The 22,718-nt window shown below is 41.4% G+C and overlaps 1 protein-coding gene across 1 annotated transcript in view; it reads left to right on the forward strand.

Annotated features, from left to right (window-relative positions):
- Window positions 1-22,718, forward strand: part of FSIP1 (fibrous sheath interacting protein 1) — a 142,936-nt gene that overhangs the window by 37,217 nt on the left and 83,001 nt on the right. The window contains exon 5 of the mRNA XM_089681490.1: window positions 8,680-8,773. Within this exon, the coding sequence (XP_089537616.1) occupies window positions 8,680-8,773 (94 nt within the window). The remainder of the gene's footprint in view (window positions 1-8,679; window positions 8,774-22,718) is intronic.

A 22,718-nucleotide genomic window follows, 5' to 3' on the forward strand; every position in this document is an offset into this window, starting at 1 on the left:
TTGACATTCATGACTGGCTGAATATTGATTATCTTTAGTGATATTTATTTCATTATGTATAAACCCGCATGTGTAACCATTACATACTGTAGCCATTACATAATTTGGCAAATTAACAAAGGTGAAAAATCCCTTCGAAAGAATGACTAACCCTGCATGTTACCTGTACATAAAAAGAGCTACAAATCTTTCTAAACAATTGGAAGACAGACAGCAGGAAAACATTCTCAGAGATCAAGTCGGATTGAAGACATCAAAAGGCATAGAACAGGACCCAGTGTAAGAAAAACCCAGTACGTATCAGAACAAGAAGACTTTTGCATGCTCATGTGCATCATAATTCGGAGCAAAGGCTCACTGCAAGGCATGTACTAGCTACAAATGTATTAGTTTGCATGCACAGGTACACACTTGGCATTGGCATTGATACCAAATTACCTATTTAAGATGGATTGTGACATGTACAGATTGCCAAGTGGTCTTCAGCTAGTTCCTGCTTTACCTGTGACCCGACCTGCTATATTTGCCTTCCTTTTCTTGACCTGGCTTGCCCTTGGCCTGTTTTTGGATTCCTGCCTACCTGTTGTGATCTCGGCTTGTACCCTGCTTCCGCTTCTGCCTTATGTTCCTGTACCTCACTGCCCGGCTGTGAACAGATCCCAGCTTGTATCCCAACTCTGCCTCTGACTTATGTTCCTGTACCTTGCTGCCTGGCTGTTGATGACCTTTTGGCTTATGTCCTGACTTTGCTCCTGTCTGCTTGTCAAGTGTCACCATATTCCAGTCTGTAGGTGTTTTCTGGTAATCCACTGTCATCTGTATCCTGCAACCAACAGCTGGTGCTTCCTACTACATAGGCTTTTGTGCCACATTGTGTCCTTACACCTCCTGTAACCACTACCATGGCTGTTGGAGAAAAGGTGCAAGAGAAGCCCCCTTTCCAGTTTGATCTTCGCTAGGTATGTGATACCCAGTGTTACCAGTAGTAGACCCAGCTTGGTCATCATTACCCTCTGAGGGTATGTTAGGAAATTAGCAACAGGTTGTTTCAATTCTTCAGTTCCCTATGGTCATTTTAACGGGAACAAGCTGGAAAATATTAGCTTTGGAAATGAAGAAGCTACTCTTTATATCAGAGAATCAAGCAGAGATGATATCATATGCAGGCCAAAATCATAGCCCAAATGAATAAAAGAAACTAGACATAACAAAGCTTTAAACCGAAAGACGAGGTCAAAATCTGGACGCAAAGGGATCAGAAGCCAGTTATGGTCTCAAGGACACAAGGAAGAAGCTGAAGCCAGGAACTAGAGTCCATTCAAAAGATAAAGCGATAATATAGAGAGGCAAAGAATTGCTGTACATTTAGGAAGACCATCCAGCAACTTGCACAAGGTCTTGGCTTCACTGAATTGAAGTTGTACATGTGTTGGCATGAGAGCAGGGCTGAGCTGACACAAGGTAGAAGAGACACCTACCTCGGGTGCTGTGGTGGCGCAAGGCTGGGATTGGGGCCTCTCCTGGCTCTGTAGGGTCCCAGCCTTTCCATGCATTGTGCATCATGACAGTACAGTCCTGCTGTTTACATTGGCAGAGTGGCTCTTCCAGTGTTATCATTGGGGCTCTTCTATGAGGGTGAGAGGCAGCCCCACTCTGTATCAGGATCACTGTGTGCTGCTGATATATAGAGCATAGCAGACCAGTTACTAACATGACAGCAGAGCTTTACTTACTCTGAGAGAGCCGCTCTCCTTATGTAATCTGCAAGGCTAGGCTGTCAGTGTGAGAAAGGTCGCAATATATAATAAGGGCTCATTCACACCATATTGTAGTGCAGGAAAGGCGCATTCTGTGTATTCTACATTACAGGTGAATGTGCTGCCATTGTGAGACACATGCAGGTGCCAATGCGTTGTTAATGGTACCCCAAATGCAGTACCATTCAGTGTGGTTTACAGCCCATTCCAATAAATGAGCTGACAAAACTGGATCATGCGGGAGCATGTGCTTTCTAGTGTGAGCTTGTCCTACAAGTTACTGCACTAACTCTTCCACTAGAGCGGGCTGGAAATGAACAGTATATCAGCCCAAATCAATATGCTTGGGTTTAGTAATGCCTGCTACCTCCACAAGTGAAGGATAAGCAAAGCATGACCCAAAAGGTTAACTACTAGTTGGATAGACGTAATTAAAACATTCTAAATCTATCAATTTAACAGTTTCCCAAAACGGTTGCACTCAAGGCATGCTGTGAATGATCTCTGTCACAGCTGCTTGTGCTTTCAACCAAACTATCAAGCAATCAAATGGCTGGTGTCATAACTGTCTACTTATGCAGTACCACAGACACTGCCGATCAAACAGGCTAAAATGGCAGCTTGAGTGTAAAAGATAAGGAAGGTTTAGCTCCACTTTAAGTCTAGATGGAGCACATTGTTTCTATGAAATATTAGTTACATATAGTCATTTTCAACCACCAAGAGTCCTTCTGTTCCTCCTCTTCTGTCAAGCCCCATAGCCATAATGAATGAGTCATTTGAAAATCTCTGAAACATGATGGATTCTATAATATGAGAAAATAAACATTTTGTTTGGTCTCTCAACTAAAGGCATTTTCATCAGAATGCAGTGCGCTGCAACATATGTATTTTTTTATGTTGAGGCACTTTGGTACACATTTTCCATTGTGTTCTGTAAAGATGTTTTCACATATTTTATTTATATACTGTGTATATATATATATATATATATATATATATATATACATACATACATACATGATTTTGCATTTCCGGGTAGGGGGCGTGCGCGAGTTGTCAATCACCAGGTCCTGGCTTGCTTTACTTGCTGGCACCCGGTGATTACTGAGGATCTCCAACAGGGAGGAGGACTGTTTTGTTTACTAACAGTTATCCTCCCTGTCAGCACACTGCTTTGGATGGCTGTGCGCACAGCACAGCCAAAGCAGTATGCTTACAGTAAAGCACACAGACCCCCCCCCCCCTAGTAAAACACTCCCTACACAGTTAACCCTTTGATTGGCCCTCATGTTAACCACTTCCTGCCCAGTGCCATTAGTACAGTGGGTTTTTTTTTTTTTTTTTAGCACTGATCACTGTATTGGTGTCACTGGGGATGTCAGTGACACCAAGTCAGTTCCCCCCAGTGTCTGAATGTCCCCCCCCCCGCAGTCCCGCTATAAGTCTCTGATTACCGCTAGAGATGAGCGAATCGAACCAGGCGAACCGGAATTCGATACGAATTTCAGGAAAAATTCGATTCGCGTCGAATCCGAATATTTGCCTACTTCGGGTGCGCGAATCGGATATTTCCCGATCAGCCGGCAAAAGTGTCCCTGCAGAGAGCTCCGCTATTTCTGACAGTTCTCTGACAGAAGGAACACATGTACAGCGGTTGAAACATTGTATCTATTAGTTTCCATTTAGGATACAGATGTTTCCACCGCTGTACATGTGAAGAAGCTGTCAGAGAACTGTCAGAAATAGAGGAACTCTGCACATACACTTTTTGCCGGTTTGGAATTCTTATTTTCATCCTACTTCTTCTTCTTCTTCTACTTCCTCATCCTCATAAGAAGAAGAAGAGGATGAGGATGAGGAAGAAGAAGAAGAAGTAGGATGAAAATAAGAATAATTCCAAACCGGCAAAAAGTGTATGTGCAGAGTTCCTCTATTCTGCAGATACACTTAGAGGAGCTCTGCAGATACACTTAGAGGAGCTCTGCACATACACTTTTTGCCGGCTTGGAATTAATCTTATTTTCATCCTACTTCTTCTTCTTCTTCTTCATCCTCATCCTCAGAAGAAGAAGAAGAGGATGAGGATGAAGAAGAAGAAGAAGAAGAAGTAGGATGAAAATAAGAATAATTCCAAGCCGGCAAAAAGTGTATGTGCAGAGTTCCTCTATTCTGCAGATACACTTAGAGGAGCTCTGCAGATACACTTAGAGGAGCTCTGCACATACACTTTTTGCCGGCTTGGAATTAATCTTATTTTCATCCTACTTCTTCTTCTTCATCATCCTCATCCTCAGAAGAAGAGGATGAGGATGAAGAAGAAGAAGTAGGATGAAAATAAGAATAATTCCAAGCCGGCAAAAAGTGTATCTGCAGAGCTCCTCTAAGTGTATCTGCAGAATGTCATTTATGGAAACAAATAGATACAATGTTTCAACCGCTGTATGGAATGAATGTCCCAGAAATGTCAGAAATAGACTATTTCTGACAGTTCTGGGACATTCCCTCCATACAGCGGTTGAAACCGCTGTATGGAGTGAATGTCCCACAACTGTCAGAAATAGACTATTTATGACAGTTCTGGGACATTCCCTCCATACAGCGGTTGAAACATTGTATCTATTTGTTTCCATAAATGGATCCATTTATGGAAACAAATAGATACAATGTTTCAACCGCTGTATGGAGTGAATGTCCCAGAACTGTCAGAAATAGACTATTTCTGACAGTTCTGGGACATTCCCTCCATACAGCGGTTGAAACCGCTGTATGGAGTGAATGTCCCACAACTGTCAGAAATAGACTATTTCTGACAGTTCTGGGACATTCCCTCCATACAGCGGTTGAAACCGCTGTATGGAGTGAATGTCACAGAACTGTCAGAAATAGACAGAAACTGTCACAGAACTGTCCTTCTTCTCATCCATCTCCTTCTTCTCATCCTTCTTCTCATCCTTCTCCTTCTTCTCATCCTTCTTCTCATCCTTCTCCTCCTTCTCCTTCTCCTCCTTCTCCTTCTCCTTCTTCTCATCCTTCTTCTCATCCTTCTCCTTCTTCTCATCCTTCTCCTTCTTCTCATCCTTCTCCTTCTCCTCATCCTTCTCCTTCTCCTTCTTCTCATCCTTCTCCTTCTCCTTCTTCTCATCCTTCTCCTTCTCCTTCTTCTCATCCTTCTCCTTCTCCTTCTTCTCATCCTTCTCCTTCTCCTTCTCCTTCCTCATCTCCAAGGGCATTTAAATTAAAGGTACAGTGTTCTGCACTAATTTAAAGGCTCTCTGAAGCCTAGAAACCCTTTTTATAAGTTAACTTCGTAGCGAATTAATTCGCATCGAATCGAATTTCTTCCTGGAATTCGCCGAATCAGCCGAATCGAATTTTTGAAAAATTCGCTCATCTCTAATTACCGCTATTACTAGTAAAAAACAAAAAACAAAAACAAAATTCCAGTATCTATACCGCCATTTGTAAACGCTATAACTTTCACGAAAAACAATTAATTTACACGTATTGGGATTTTTTTTACTGGACATGTTTAATAGCAAAAAGTAAAAAATATTGTTTTTCTCAAAATTGTCAGGTTTTTTTTTTTTTTTTTAATAGCGCAAAAAATAGAAACCGCACAGGCAATGGGTGTAGCATGGCAGGACAGTCAGTTAAAGTAACGCAATGCCGTAATGCAAAAAATGGCCTGGTCAGGAAGGGGGGTAAATCCTCAGGAGGGCAATTGGTTAAAGGGAGTACAAAAATCTTCTTATATTGCCTATTTCACTTAATGTACAGAATATGTTCAGTTTACCTTGTCCTGAGCAGTTCCACTTGATCACAACTCTCAAGATAAAAATCCTTTGATCAGCAGCTGCTGGCAGTGTTATACTGAACCTGCAAATCCTGGATATTGACTCTAGTAGCTATCGTTGTTTGCGTAATACCGGACCCCAGCTTAAACAATTTACCACAACAGTCATTCTGCTCCCTTGTAACTTACTGGACACTAGGGGGTTTATTTACTAAAGCTGGAGAGTGCAAAATCTTACTCACTTCTGCATGGAAACCAATCAGCTTCTAATGTTAGCTTGTTCAATTAAGCTTTGGCAATAAAACTTGGAAGCGGTTTGGTTTCAATCCAGAAGTGAGCCCGATTTGCACTCTCCAGCTCCAGTAAATAAACCCCTAAGGGTCGAAAAGTCATGCAGCAGTTATTACCAGAATTAGTGTTCATACCTTGGGTTAAGTTATGCAGGGTGAGACCCCTCTGCTCTACCTGTGTCCAACTGCATTTTCAGATTTGGTTATTTACCACAACATTCACATCTGGCTGAGTGTCCTCTGATATCACAGCTGTCACCTATCAATTACTAGAGAGTTGAGTAGGCTTTACATAGAGGTGTCTGCTATGTCTCTATAGGGACCAAAAAAAATGCTGTAGCGTTTTTTTTCTCCAACCTCTTTTTTTTATTTACTCTATCTGGGCCATGTTTTTTTTTACTTTTAATTTTTACAGTCTTTGTACAATTTTTTGAGGGTCCCTTTTTGAGTGCACACCAGGAAATGGGCAGGTCTTGCCGAATGCACTGTACAGCAGCATTGTTAGGTTCTGAATGTATATTCTCATTCCTATATATAGCCTCAAAAGAAGGAAACCATACCTTCAGAGGTCTAGTGGAGCCTTGAGGATTATAGTAGGTGGTCATAATGTTATGGCTGATCTGTGATGTACTGTACCTGCTTGTGTAGCATCTTGTCATGTTGGCCATGATTGTGTGGGTTGCAATCAAACTGCCTCACTCTCTGCTGAGTCAATTTCATTTTATTCCTACAGCTTCTGTTCAGCTGAGGCCAATGTGGAAGTGTACCCTATTTTTTTGAATGAGTTTATATGTGGGAAGGTTTAGTCTATAGACATTTCCTAGCCTGGAATTTTATGTTGCCAACCTGAGCACCTATTGAGATTTAAGGCATTTGAATCTGTCACCATAGTTTAATGGACCTTAACACTGCTCTGACACAGCTTCTCTCTCCTGGAATCATGGACAAGGAAGTATCCTTCCCATACTCCTTCCTTCATGTACAGTAGTCCTGCATGTAAACTGACAGGTCTGCAATGACTCCGTTTTATATGGGGGACCTGATAAACTTGTGAAATGCCTACTCTGTGTCATCTTTTCTGGGGCTCCAACATTGCCTGTAAACCGTGAGGAACACTGGATGTGGGTCTGATGGTGTCCCAGCAGAATTAGCAGGTGAACAAGTTAATAGCCAGAGCAGAAATCCACTGGTGGACACAACGGATGTTCTGTTTACTTCTAAAGGATGCTTGGGTGCAAGAGGTGATATTCAATAGTTAAAGTTTGAGTTTTTTTCCCTGCCTTCTCTTTGCTTTTTCACCTCCAATCTTCTGATGTCTCCTTTGCACCTGGCTGGCCTCCTTTGTGTGCTTAGGCACTTTGTTGGTGCAGGGGACTTGGTCATCTGTGAAGTTGCATCCCCTGATAAACATCCTGGAGCTTGACTGTCTCTCCAGCCTTGGACCCATCTCAACTCTTCTGTTCCGGGTTAAGATAAAGATACGGTGGGGGGTTACATCAACCATCTTGTAGCAACAAGAAGACTTACTGTGGCAAAAGAGGTTGAGCAAATCCTGTCTTGGACAGAACAACGTTCTCCAGCTCTCTCAGCTGTGTACATCCTTGGCAATGATAAATGGCAGAAACATTTTTCAAGTGTGAGACACCGGATGTGGACCTTCTGGGCTCCAAATTCAACAACAAAGGGCAGGTTCACAGGTTTGAGATGGAAGGCATTTTAATAGTTAATATTGCCCTGAATTGGCCCAGGAGAGTGCCCCATGCTGACCTGGTAGGACCTCTTGCAGACACAACATGGGCTCTGCTAGCCAGATCTTCTGTCCCATGGACTGATTTCCAACCCTGCTTCATGATCGCTGGCTTTAACAGCATGACTGCTGAAGCCTAGGCTCTGAGGTGCCAGGCTTTAAAAAAAAGTCTTAAAATGCTCAGGTCCACTTACCACAAGGTTTATCATCAGGCGTGGAAGGCATACTTTGCTTGGTGTGAGATTAGAGGCTTTAACCCCAGGAGTTTCTCTGTAAGATTGACCCTCTGTTTCCTGCAGTTTTGTCCTTAGTACCATCAAGTGTCATATCTCTGCTTTTGGCATTCTTTTTCAGAGACTGTTGGCTTCCCACTCTCTGGTCAAGACCATTGTGTGAGGATTCTCCCTTGTGGTTCTCCTTGGGTCAACATTTCCCATAGACCTAGGTGGTTCCCAGTTGTCTTCTTTTCCTTCAGGCTGCACAACAGCCAATCACAGTGCCCTCTGCAACCTGGGGCAGTGGACAGACTCTTCTCCAGCTCCATGTATCTGCAAACACAGCCTGAACAAAATGTCCTGTGACTCTCTTGCTCTCCCTTCCTCCCCTTCTATGGTCACCCCTGACTGTACACTGGCGGTTGAGATTCTGCTGTGCCAGCAGCTTCAGCCTCACTGACAAGCCAGGTCCTTTGCAATGGCAGGTGAGAGTGCTGAGGACTCAGGCTACAGTAGGGAGGTGAAAGAAGGGGCAGAATAGCTACCAGCACAGACTAATTAGATACTCCCAGAACAGGAGAGCACCATGATGAGCAAGAAGTGAGGGCAATGTGCTAGAGAATTGACTGTACTGAAGTTTTCAAATTTGCCGGCAAGTTCAGAGACACATTGCAAGGAATTAAAAATATTTTATGGAAAATAAAACACTAAGTAAGCATTTAAGTATTTGAATGTTAGGTTATAACTGCAATTTAAGTTGGTAACAGTGTCTCTTTTTAAAAATCATCTGATTTGGTTAATAGAAACCCTATCACTTTTCTTACAGGCACTTTATAACTGAAGCCTAATTTATTTTATTATGTCTCCTCTTTAGAATGTTTCCAAACATTCTTTGTCATGCAGTCATGAAGAAATTGTGAATACTAATACATTTTTGGCACTGAGTCCACAGTTCAATATCTCTGCAGGTAAGCTATGAATTATACTTTTTATAAAAACATGCATGTGTGTAAGTCAATGGAGGTGGCAGACTTTGGCTGTAAGGTCCGGCAGGCAGTAGTTAAATTCATTTTGTTGAGGTTGAGCTCTCCAGGTTGTGTACTTTGCATTATTGGTGTTTGCCCCCAATTTTAGAACTGCTTGTGGATGTTCTACGTGTGTCTGGTTGTTATTCTATCAATGGCCATGTCTCTCAATGAACGATACAGAAAATAGAATATCTTTCTCATTCAGTACAGGACACAGAAATTGATTCATAGACCATAGGTTATATACAGCTACATAGTCAGTTTTTTTTTTTTTTTTTTTAAGGTGATGGACATCTCCCTTGGAGAAGATTTTCCTACTTATTTCATTAGAATATTTTGTCTCCTTTAACACTGCTGTCAACATTTGACTGCCTATTTCCTTCCTGTAATTTGTAGATTGAGGCACAGTGACTACTCTTCTGGAGTTTTGCTGATCTTGTTGCCAATGTTACTTGTTTTTGTACTGCATGCTACTAAATGGATGCTCTCTGAAAGTTGCAAGGTTAAAGTGGAATTCCTGGATTACTAACTTTTCTTAAACCTCGCCTTTTCCCCCCTCCTAACACCTATTCTAACTTAAAGCACTGTGCAAAATGTTGGCACTATATAGATACTGAAAATAATAATAACATGTGTCAATAAGTTCTGTGTACTTACCTATTTTCAGACCACTCTGGTATGGTCACGTGATCTCCGCTATGTCAGACGGGGAGGAGGGAGAGCTTTCACAACAGCTGGTAAAGCCTGGAGTGGTGACGTTACCCAGAGACCTTTATGACACGTCTGTTGTCAGTTCCCTCCTCCCTTCACCTGCAGCAGCAGTGGCTGACACAGTGGAGTGGGATCAGCATGAAAATAGGTATGTAAATCTTTCTTACACAGGTTAGTAAGCATAATGTGTTAGGAGGAGGTGAGGGGAGAGTTTTAAGTAGTTAGGGTTATCTCAGCATTCCACTTTATTCTCCAATGGTTTTTATTGAAAAGTTTTCAAAATACAAATAACGTCAAAGACAAATGCCATGATATATCACAAAAATAAGACTCAATACTTGTAGCCACTTGAAGCGCCTTAAATAAGCATTAAGAAAAACATGACAAATGTTGTAGAACCAATACAAATGGGCTCACCTATCCTCATTACACAGAGAAGTGAGAAAAGACCTAATAAAGTAAGAAAAGAAAGAAATAAGAGAAAGAAGAAGCAAAAGAAGAGGGTCACCGCAGGAAGGATCAAGGTACATAGATGCTTTTGAATCCATGGGTCCCATGTTTTGTCAAATTTAGTAGTATTGTTGTGTAGAAGTTTATTATTGATCATGATCCAGTTCAATTTAGTTTTAACATATTCTAGAGGGATAAGAGAACTCTGCCAATATTTAGTTATAGTAGGTCTCAGTGTAGACATGAAAACAAAGGCAGAGCAGCGATGACATGACCCATATATCCACAAATATGGATGTCAGGAATTCTGATCCAAATAGAAGAGCTTGAAGTGACCCTCACATAGAAATTGTGAGAAAAGGCGGGAAAAAGAAGAAAAAAGGAGAGAAGAAACAAAACATGCCGAGCCCAAAAATAGGCTAGCATCCACCTAAATAGCTAATGAGCAACATAAAACAACTGAAATTCAAGTATCCCAGACAAAAGTCAAGGAACAGAAGAGTCTCCACCAAAGCAAAGCAATGGGGAGAGTCTTTCGAGTAGAGAGAGTGCATAAACTCTTCCCGGCACCATGAGGTCTATGAAAAGAGCAAGATTATAGAAAATTTCCTTACGCCAAAAGCTAGAATATCTAGCACAAAAAAGGACCAACACAGAACAGTTAGAAACCAATAAGGCTAAAGGCATAATTTAAATACCAATAATACAACAACAAAGGCGGAGACCAATCTCCCCAGACAGGACCACGGAGAGGTCCCTGCCAACTAGAAAAATGTGTGGTAGCTGGCAAGGTCCTCGGGACTTGGAGCGGGAAGCAGCAGATTGCTTCTTCCTGGGAGATGGAGAGCATAGAATCGAGAGTGGAGGAGGAGGGCCCTCAGCCCTAGGAGGATACCATGATGGGGGGCTAAGGGAAATAAAGCCCCAAATTCAGCACGATTTTCTCCCCTCCAGAAAACAGAGAACGCGTAGGATTTGCCATTGTAGATAAATTGATTCAGAGAAACATCCGCTATAGATGAAACTATCTATTCCACCTTCAAAGGTGAAAGTAGCAGTTTGAACACCCTCTGTTTTTGGATAGTAGCTTGCGAAATGTCAGCAAAGACTTGAAGTTTATATCCATCGATTTCCAAGTCTGGATGTTTTCTAGCGTAGCGCATCACCGCTTCCTTAATTCTGAAGAAGTGAGGTTTGACGATCACATCCCGAGGGGGTCCATCAGGCTTTAGGGGATCAGAGCTCTATGGATGCGATCAATCTCCATGTGAATTTTGTCAGTATCTGGAACCGCTAACAATATGAGGGAGTGGGCAAAAGTAGCGATATCTTTATCCGTTTCTGATAGGCCTCTAATTCTAAAATTGCACCGGAGGGCGCGATTCTCAAGGTCGTCTATCTTTGTATAAGCTTCCTCAAGGCAATCTTGTAAGTCCACAGTCCTGGTAGAATTCTGCGACACTCTGTGAATGGTATCATCAACTTTATATTCAATATTCTCCAGGCGATTGCCAATCTCCGTAAAAGTTAATTTAGTGGTAGCTTTTTCTAATTCCCTCTAAAGCAAATCAGCAAAACGAGCAATGAGAACAGAATCACCTAAGTAGTGCTGGGGCACATCTGGAGGAGCAGGGGATAGAACTGTACCATCAGGAGCTTAATCTTGGCCACTGAGCTGACTATTGAATATCTCCGCCATTTCCCTATCAAGTAGGGAGGACGTATGTGACTCCTGGCCTGGTGACAGGGCCACAGCTTGAGGGGGAGACCTGGCATGGCTGGATATGGACCCAGAAGGAGCAGAGAAAACACTTGCAGGAGCCTGGGAGCCGTCACTGTGAGATCCAGGGCTGGATGGGGAGAGCTGAACCCGCTGCTGCAGAGGCAGTTTCTCCTCTGAAGTGGAGGAGCTCCAGGATCCAGAGCCGGCCACCATCTTGCCCCCTCTTCCTTTCTTCAAGGCGGCAGTGCAGGAGCTGCTCACTGATCGTCAAGCCGGCCAGGTGGGCATCAGAGGTCCCCTCCTACTCCGCCAGCTGATCGGGTGGTTGGTCTGGCAAAACGAGGTCAGGGTGTAACGTGTGTCCCCAAAAGTGCCGGGAAGGTGCGGAGCTTAAGTCACAGCGTCCGCTCTGGCTGCCCGCGCATGCCCTCTCCCAGCATTCCACTTTAAAACGGCGCACCACCCAAAAGGGGAAGCTCAGCTTGTCTGCCTCCTCCCCCCATCCACTGCCACATTTGGCACTCTTTGGGGGGAGAGTGGGTACCTGGTTTTGATAGGTACTCACTCTCTCACTTCCAGCTCAGTTCGCCGTGGTGAACTGAGCCGGATGTTTGGCCCCCTTCCTTCCCCCCACAGTCCTCTGGAACACTTCACAGGTTCAGGAAAACTGCTGGACCAATCTCAAGGCGCAGCGTGACTCGCACATGTTCAGTAGGAAACCGGCTGTGAAGTCGCAAGGCTTTACTTGCGGTTCCCCTCACTTGCAATGCTGGCATCGGGAACCCGGAGGCTAGTGAAGAACTAGCTGGGGTGAAGACAGCGCTGGACCACTGAACAGGTAAATGTCCTTATATTAAAAGTTAGCAGGTACAGTATTTTTAGCTGCTGACTTTTCATTTTTTGGGGGGAGCCTGGACCTCCTGTTTAAATCACCAGAGCCTTAGTTGATTTTTTTATGCACCTGGCACCCTACTCTTGTAGGTGGTAAAATAACATGAGTGTTTATGTTTGATCTTCTATCAACTATTGTGTCTCTCATGTAATCCTAGGGCAAGTACAAAATATACGTACTTATATAAAAGAAAAAAGAAAAACAAGGAAATAAAGTGAAATAAAAAAAAGTGAACTTACAAAAATAATCAAATACAAACAAAAGAAAAACACATACAAAGATCCTTAAATAAACATAACTACCCTAAATACACAAATACATTCAAGTAAACATCATACCCTCTAAATAAAAAAAAAAAAAAAAAGGCAATAGCAGCACTTTGTGTCAACAAAAGCTAATGGACAGAGTGCATTACACACACACATGCGCACGCACAAAACTTTACTGTAATTCTTGTCATGTACTATTGTCAATGGAAGCTACCAACCTTCATAAACTAAAGCTTTATTATTAGAAAAGACCTGTCTTTTTGTCCTTCATTAAAAGTAGATAATCGCAAACATTTTGCGGCTCTAGAGACTTATGTTCAGAAAACATCAATACTAAGCTACTATGGAAAAAAAATCCAATTTTTTTTTTTAATCCGGCTCTTTAGAAGATTCCTTTGTAGAAACCTTTGGCTCTTTGATAATGCAAGAATTTAGAGAAGTATTTATTTTTTTTAATTTAATTCCCCAAGGGTAGTAGTTTCGCTCACTTTTGAAGCCCAAGTTATTGGCGTCCCCGTGCAGGAGGTACAGCCAGCAGAGAGCCCTGCCCTTAAGCTGCCGATCTGAAATTATTATGAATGAACAAACAGTGCTGCATGTTTAGTCATAATGTAAAAGATCACTCAAATAAGAGAAGAACAGGAGGCGCCAGCTAAGTGCAGTAACTGGATGTTGTATTTAAAAATATAAGATTAAAAACACTCACAAGAGGCAAGAAAATGACAAACTCATCTGTATAGGGGGATGTGGCCACTCCTCTCTGTCCTGCTGGTACCGCCAGTCATACACCTAGGGTGCCACGGATGTAAGCTGGGGCAGAGGCCTGTAGAAGGAACTAGAGGTTCCGAGCGTGTAGCCTGTGTTCTTTGTGTCTTCTGTGTTCCACAGCCGGCCCTCCACCTCTTCCGGTGACGTCACTTCTGCTGGTGCATTCCACGCTGGTCAGCGCGGACTCTCCTGGTCCAGACGGCATTTGACCGGCTCTGCTGCACCCTCATGATATCCTGGAGGTCTCTCAAACAGCACACATGGCTCCACACTGTCCCAGCTCACATCCATGGCACCCTAGGTATATGACCAGAAATAGTGTGACACTCCATCTCTTGAGAAGTCAGACCATGCTCAATCTTAACTGTTGGTCCCAAACCAGTCCGCTCAGGATGCACACTTTACAGGAAGTCATGTGGTAACCGGTTAACGCTCAAAAAAATAAAAGGAAGGAGCAAAAAGGTCACATAATATGGAATCTTTATGGTAAATTTATATAAAATGGTTAGAAACACTTACAAGACCCATAATAGAGAAACGCCAGCATAAAACTACAATCCCCAGAATTCCAATGGTGGCCGCACTTGTGTGGTAACGTTGCCGTTTCCTGCTCTGGACTAATACCATCTGATGTAAAATTATGCAACACACACCATTTTATTCTCTAGGGCCTCTACTTAAAAATATTTAATGTTTGGGGTTTTAAGTAGTTTTCTAGCAAAAAATTATGTTTTGTATATGTAGGAGAGGAATGTAAGAATTTCACCCAGACTAGAAGTGGTTAAGGTTCTTCTTGGATGTCGGGCCCCTCTGTGTGGCTAGGTTGTGAAAAATTCTCTCACATCCCGTAGTATCCCCTTACTCAGCAGGAGTAGCAGAATGTGCTTTGGGGTGTAATTATAAGTATGCCCATGCCATGTGTGAGAAATATCTTAAATTGACAATGTTGTTTAAACCAAAGATTTTCATTTTCTTTCCACATTTTCCAAAATCTTGTAGCAAAAACAAAAAAAGTCTTCAAAAGACACCCCATTCCCCTTAAAAATACCTTGGGGTGTTTACTAAAAATAGGGTCATTTTCTGGGTTTTTCTTCTGTCCTGGTGCTCCAGAACCTCCAAAAATATGAGCAGTCAGGAAATTAGATGTGTAATTTATGTCCCTAGAAAGCCTGAATGTGCTTCTTGGATTTTGGGCCCCTCTGTGTGTGCATAGGCTGTGAAAAAGTTTAACACGTGGTATTGCCACACTCGTTAGAAGTAGCAGAAAGTGTTTTAGGGTGTATTTCCAAGAATATCTTATTAATGGACAACTTTGTGTTTCATTTTCTTTTCTACATTTTCCAAAAACTTGTTTAAAAAAATACATTTTCAAAAGACTTATGTCTTTCAGAAAATACCTTGGAGTGTTTGCTTTCCAAAACTGAGTCATTTTTTTGGTGTTTCCACTGTCCTGGTGCTCCGGGGCCTCCAAAAGTATGATAGGTAGTCAGGAAATTAGGTGCATAATTTATGCCCCCAGAATGCCTAAAAGGTGCTCCTTGGATTTTGGACCTTTCTATGCATCTAGTCTGTGAAATAGTCTCACACTTGTGGTATCTCCATACTCAGGAGGCATAGCAGAATGCGTTTTGCGGTGTAATTGCAAGTATGCTATGCTGTATGTGAGAAATAGCTGGTTAAAATGTCAAATTTGTGAAAAAAAAACCATTTAATTTCTTCATTTTCCAAAAAACTGTGACAAAAAATTACAAGAGGAATGGGGTGTCTTTTGAAGCCTTCATTTTTTTGCTACAAGATCTTGGAAAATGTGGAAAGAAAATGAAACTATTTATTTTGTTTAAACAACGTTGTCAATTTAAGATATTTCTCGCACATGACATGGGCATACTTAAAAAAATTCAAGTGTCTTACGAAATACCTTGGACTGTCTACTTTCAAAAGGAGGTCATTTGTGGGGTATTTGTACTGTCCTGACATTTTAAGGTCTCAAGAAGTGAGATGGGTAGTTAGTACATCAGGACTGATCAATTTTCTAATATATGTATCATAGCTTGTAGACTATTACTTTTACACAGACTAAGTAATACAGTATATACCGTTTTGGGTTTTTTTGTACTAAAAAAAGTGTCAATACATTTTGGCCTAATTTTATAAAGAAATCATTTATTTGCAATTTATTTTATGAAAAAAACTGAAAAAAAGTGTTTGTTTTCAAAATCTTGGTATTTTTTGTTTATATAAAAAAAACCCTAGTATCAATTTAATACCACCAAAGCAAAAGCTCTGTCTAAAAAAAAAAAAACAAAGTGGTAAAAATTAAATTTGGGTATATTGTTACACACCTGAGTAACTGTCACTTAAAATGTTACAGTGCTGAAATACGAAAATTGGCCTGGACTGGAAGGGGGTGAAAGTGTCCGGACATGAAGTGATTAAACCCGTTATCATAAAAAACTCAGTAAATGCTGGATTACATGATATTCATACTCAGTCACTATGGGATTAGTTTTCTGTACTCTGCAAAAACCTGAGTGATTCGTCTGTTCTCTATCTCCCCCTTCTGTCCATGTCCCTATTGCAGTCAGGGATTTTTCAGAGCAGTGTTGGCAGCTAGTGCACATGCGTAGTTTTCAGTGAGTTTCTATTCTGAGCATTTCCTCCCTGTCACATCTGAGAAGCCCATGTGACTATAGAGTGAAACCCGTGGGTGCATACACAGTGGTAAATGACAGCCCCCTCCCTCCTCCTCCATGCCCACTAACCAGTTAAACACAATGGGTGGAATATTACATCTTGATTGATAGAGGCTTCACCTCCCTGTTATTCTAATACACAGGCTGGAGGGTGTGACACGGCATAAATGAGATAGATCTCCAGTAGTGAAGTACCATCAAAATGTTTATTGATGCAAGCCAAAAAACTACTTACAAGATATCTTTCTAGTATGCACATGTAGTATAAAACGCCGCTGGCGTCGGCTCCAGCAAAGTGTGGGAGATGTCAGCACAAACTCCATCCGACCCCTGGGTAGTTTTATTGGCTTGCATCAATAAACTTTTTCGATGGAACTTCACTATCGGAGATCAGTCTCTTTTATGCCAAGTCACATACAGAGTAGGAGAAGGAGGTAGTAGTGCCGCATGCTATTCTGTATTGGATGATCCGGGTCAAGATCTTCTTGTGCAGGTAGTGGATTCACATTTCACTGGGTCTTACCTAGGATACTATGTACACTTGACTTCACCGATAAATTATGTCATATTTTCATGTATTCACTTTATGTACTTATTGTATTTGTGAACACTTTAGCTGATTTCCTTTTGTCACGGAACAGACGGACAGAGTTTATTGGGATTATTGAGATACGTAGTGCAACAATATTTGGTTTATACATATGATAGAAGAAAACATCCGCCATCCATCTTGGAAAACAACTAGGGATGTGTAATCGTCCTACTGAGGAAACACCAGAGCTGGGATTATATAATATAAGCATGCAGCGTTAAAAAACGTGATAAGAGCATAAATAACATATAAAAAGTCCAATTGTTATCAATATAAAATAAGTGACTGTAAAGTGGTTATATCGTAACCTTTAGCAGCAATCAAAGCAAATGAAACAAGTAGATATGCGCACTCAGGCGTTATACGGGTTCACATGTGAAAAACGTCCAGAGTTGGCGTTTATAAGGTGCATAAAGTGAAACAAAGTCAATCACAATAAATTGGTGGAAATCTGTGATAATAGTGTTGAGATAAATGAGTGTAGATTGCACTAACCAGAGAGCGCAAATCAATGCGCATTTGAGTACTTTAGGACCGACTCCTGGTCATCAACTTCTGGTAACTGGAACACTGGGTCATCTAGTGAGCATCAGTTAAGCAGGCAGCACACCATCAGGGCATCCAGGCACCAGGAGTACACTCATTCAACACCAGGGGGAACCACACTTGTAGATTATGCGGGGTCACCACAGATCTCCTGAGAGGGGGGGGCCCTCATAACAAACGAGCCAGAGCAGACGTAATTCCCATAGTGTAGTACTTGATTAGATATGGGGGTAACAGAATATAATAAAATGCACTCACATTAAGGTAGAATGACAGTAGTCAAAATAGCCGCCGGCCGTCCATGTGGGCCGTGCAGGGTGACTGGATACGGCACCTCCCTACCAGGCCTGGGATTGCTCAATCCAGCATGGCACATTGGAAATAATGTCATAGAAAACCGAAAGCCACAAAAGGATTAGGATGAACAGCAAGCTATGTGGTTGCCGTGACAACTCGTTTGGAACGCAAAACACGTTGTCACGACTACCAGATAACTTGCTGTTCATCCTAATCCTTTTGTGGTTTCCTGTGACATCTTTGCCAGAGTGCCGTGCTGGCTTGAGCAGACCCGGCTCTGGTGTATCCTCAGTGGGACCATTACATATCCACAGCCGTTTTCCAAGCCGGATGGCAGAGGTTTTCTTCCATCACAGCCACTTAACATATTGTAAATCCCCCCCTTCCCCCACTGCATACCCAACATTTTTTTTTTGTTGCCGTCTTTGGCCTGCTTCTGTGGGTGGAATGTTCTCTGAAAAATGTTGCTTTTGATATCTGCTCACAGAATCAGAGCAGATGCTCTATAGTGGAGATCCTTGCTGGTAGATCAAGGCAGTGATAACATCTTCTACAAATCTGAGAAAGGTGATGGGACTTTCTGTTGACTTGTGATAGGTAACATATGCATTATAAAAGGCCAAATGGAAAAGGTAAATTGCCAGTGAAGTGGGCAAGGGTTCTGGAAGCTTTTTTGGGCATGTGATGACATGTCCCACAATTTTGTTTGTCACGCAGAAAACTGTGCCGCACTCGAAATGAAGAAATGAATGGCACCTGAACACACGAATGCGCGTTTTCACAGCACATTTTCAAATCAAGGGCATTATCGTGACAATTCTGCCCACGATTTGCAATGCCTTAGTGTGAATGGTGTGTTACTGGCTCATCTCGGGTAAAAACAAAGGAATAAAAGCCTGAAAAAAAATTTACACTAATGAAACCACCACATCCAGTGATTGGTAAGCTGCAATATAATACATTTTTATTTTTGGGTTTAGTTACGCTTTAAACTAAACAGTGCAGGATTACCCTCCAGAGAGGTTCTAGCACAGCTAATGCTGCAACTCTTGTTATGGATACTCTATGGGAATGGGAACAGTGGCACTTTTCAAAACACATTAAGACGATAAAGAAGAATCATATTAACCGCTTCCCGTTTGGCCCATGTAAATAAACGGCCGGACGGGAGTATTTCTCAATGGCTGCAAGAATGCAGCCAGAGAGAAGGAAAAATTATTGCTTTTACAGCCTTTATGGGTGTAAAAGCAATCAGTTTTAAAAAAAAAGTAGTGACACTGTACTGCTAGGGTGACAGTATGTTAAAAAAAAAAAAAAAAAAAAAATATATATATATATATATATATATATATATATATATATATATATATATATAAAAATGTAAAACTTTTTTTTAAAATGATAATTTTTGGTTATAAACTAATTTGGGTTATTTTGATTTTACTAAAAAGATGAATACATTTTGGCCAAGATTTATGAGGAAAGATTTATTTGAAACATTTTATAAGAAAAACACTTTTTTTCAAAATGTTTGTACTTTTTCATATAGCAAAAAAATTAAAAATCCCAGTGGTGAATAAATACCACCAAAATAAAGTTTTATCTGTCAAAAAAAAAAATGCTAAAAAATTCATACGTGTTGCATGACTGCGCAATTGTCATTCAAAGTGTGATAGCGCTGAAAGCTGAAAATTGGCCTAGACTGGAAGGGGGTGAAAGTGTACGGACTTGAAGTGGTTAAAGCAGTAGTAAACTCATTTTTTTTAAGGGCCTCCTGCAGTGTTATTCTGTAATGTGCTAGCATGGCAGACTTACCTGTCAAATGCAGCCCTCCAGCTCTGTGCTGTGATTGCTCCCAGCACTTCCATCTTCACCCAGTCTTCCTATCGTGTTCCTGCTTACTGTCCATTTGAATGTCCTGGCCATGATGACAGTACACCCGCATATGCACATGAAAGACACTATCTTGGCATAGTGCTCTCTGCATTCACGACACATTTAGAGTGCCCTGTATGTAGAGCTTACTGTATAAGCACAGTGACTGGAGCTTCTGCTAACTGGCAGACGTTTAGTAGATATTCACAGTACATATTGACAAGACTTATTATATGTTTGCCTGTAAAATCAAAGCTAACTACCGCTTTAATATCTCTCTCTCTTATCCACACGGTGAAATAAAATGCTAATTTCAACGAAATGGGAGAAATAAAGTCAAAATCACTCCACATATCCCTTCTCATTGTGCAATATTATTTTGTCCTGACCTCATCCCATCTGGCGCACATCACGTATGAATGTTTAAAACACAACACTGTCATTCAGCTAAAACGACTGTACTTCGTTTTGTCTTATCGGAGTCCTGTGTCAACTTGTTTTGTACTTTTAAAAAATCTGTCCAGCAGATGGAAGCATTTCCACACATATGCATGCATTCTCAATTCTGTTATGGAAATATTTGCACAGTTTGCTTGTGTTTTAATTTACTATTGCGTACATTTGTACAATTTTAGTTAACATTTTTTGAAGTTTCTCTGTTGTTTTTTTTTAACTATTAAAGTGATACTAAAGGTTCAAGTTTAAGAAAAAAAAAAAAAATAACAAACATGTCATACTTCTGGCAAAACGTCATCTTATCCCTGTAAGACTGAGAATGAGCTCTGCAGTCACTTTTGCAGCAGTTTTCTTATTCTGGGTCACAATCGTGCGCAATGTCCTTTTATCACTTTTGTTAAGTTGACCATATCAACCACGCTTATGCTTATCAGACGATGTTTTTCCAGAAACTGTATATGCCATCATAATCTTTGATACTGTTCCTCAGCACAGCAAATAAATTGGCAGCTTCAGTCACAGAGGCTCCAGCTAAGCGGCACCAACAATTTGCCCTCTTTAATGGTCAATAAGCTCTGACATGACTCCATAGTACTATCAGCGCACGCAGTGAATGATGAAAGTGAGGCTTCCCACCTGTTAACTAGGTGGTTCATAACACAGCGGAAGCAAATGAATGTTACATCGGTTACTCTTTCAACGCAAAACATGTCATCACTTTCACACCTGCAAATCATGTAGAGTTTTAATTTTTTTTTTCGTTTTGTTTTGCACAGAGCAGCCCCAATCCTCCTCTTCCCAGGTCCCCCTCCAGCGCTCCTGGCTCCTCCCCTCTGCTGAATGCCCCTAGAGCAAGCTGCTTGCTATGGGGACACTTGTGCAGACTCGATCCCGAGCTGCGCTCTGTGTATCCGACTCAGCTCCACTCCCTCCTCACTGTCTGGGATTGACAGCAGAGAGAGACCCAGAAGAGCCCCTGGCGGGTTTAGGCAAGTATTAGGGGGGCTGGTGGGGGAGCTGCTGCGCACTGGAGGTTTTTTAACCTTCATGCATAGAATTCTCAGCCTTCCATTGAAGAGCCTTTATATCAGCAGGTTCCCTATGACTGCTTTACAAGGAGCTCTTGATCTTTTGATTGAGGCAGTGCATTCCACTCTACAATTGGAGGATATGCCTGCTGTTACAGGCATAGGTCCTTTGTTTGGACATATTTTGTTTATTCAGCCAGTGGTTAAAGGATAAATTAACCTTTAGGAACAAGTTACATGTTCCACCTGTTTTTTAGGGTGGAACATGTAACAATCCGAGCCCTATGTGTAACAGCAGTATGGGGAGACGTTCTCGGTACCAGCCGTCACTTTTTGAAAAGAGCGCAGCTGTGCAGGGCTCCACCCACAGGGCCACGTCATTTATTCACTGATTTCTGTGAACTAATTAGCTACAAGTACCGACATCCTTTGCAGATGTCAGCTTGTAGTCCTCAATGAACTACCATGGTGCTGTTGAGTTCTGTGGTAGTTCTTTGGTTCTTCTTGTCAGTGTAAAACTGACAAGAAGACAGCTTACACTATCAGTTTGCAGGAGTCCTGCATGGCACCAACAATCTGCTGATCTCTGGGCAATGCTTTGCAGGCTTCTTAAAAAAAAATAAATAAAATGAACACATTTTCTTACCTGTAAGGTAAAGTTATCCTTTAAGGACATTCCACTTAAGCCTGCAGCTGTTAACTAGTAGGTCCTTTCCCTACAGTCATGAGCTTGGTATGCTAGGCTTTGGTCTTATATCTTATTTGTTGTTCACCTTAGCTGTTGTTCTCCTGTTTTCTTTATAGTGGATGATTGGTTTTCCTCTAAATTGTTAGATTAGTTCCATTATTCTTTTGGGTAGAAGTTTTACCCTCTTAGTGGTACTTACCTGTCTTCATCTGGAACACCAGGTTATTCCTCAGTACCTTTTCTAGTCCTGGCAATTTTCTGTTTTTACTTTCATCCCTTCATTTCTTCTGACCTTTGTTCAGGCATTGACTCCTTCAGATCTTCTTGTGTTAAAACAGTTTATTGTTAAGTCTCGCTTCCATCACAATGCTGAAAATAAGGGAGTTTTTAAATTATTTTTGGTTAAATTCATTTTAGAATAACTCTGCAAAATAGGCAGTTTAATGAAAAAGATTTGAGAAGTGAAGCATGATGATATTTGCAGTAGCAATGCTTTATTATGGTTAGTTTTTTCAACTGGTCCTGACTATCCTGGCTTACTGTAAACACCTTGGCATGCTAGGAAGTATGAAAGAAGGTTTTCTTTTCAGAACTGTAGTTGAAAAATTCTATGAGAAAATGGATCTCTACTGCAATAAAATACATGAACCCTGATGCAAGGCTTTGTTTGCTACTGTTTATTATTAAGAAAATGTACTTGAAAGTGTATACCTAATAGCAAAAAAAAGGTTTTCATCTCTGTATCTAGCAGTATCTTGAACGATATGTAACCCAAGTGGGCAAAATGGTGGGGTCTGGAGATGAAGATGCCAGCAACCAAGGCGGAGAAATCAAATCACCCTGTAGCTTGCTGAACCTCATAAATGTGGACATTATGCTTTGTGGTTTTTTTTAGGT

The sequence above is a fragment of the Staurois parvus genome, unplaced genomic scaffold (assembly GCF_062004578.1).
Source record: "Staurois parvus isolate SC_StPar_1 unplaced genomic scaffold, SC_StPar_1.0 ptg000267l, whole genome shotgun sequence".
Lineage (NCBI taxonomy): Eukaryota > Metazoa > Chordata > Amphibia > Anura > Ranidae > Staurois > Staurois parvus.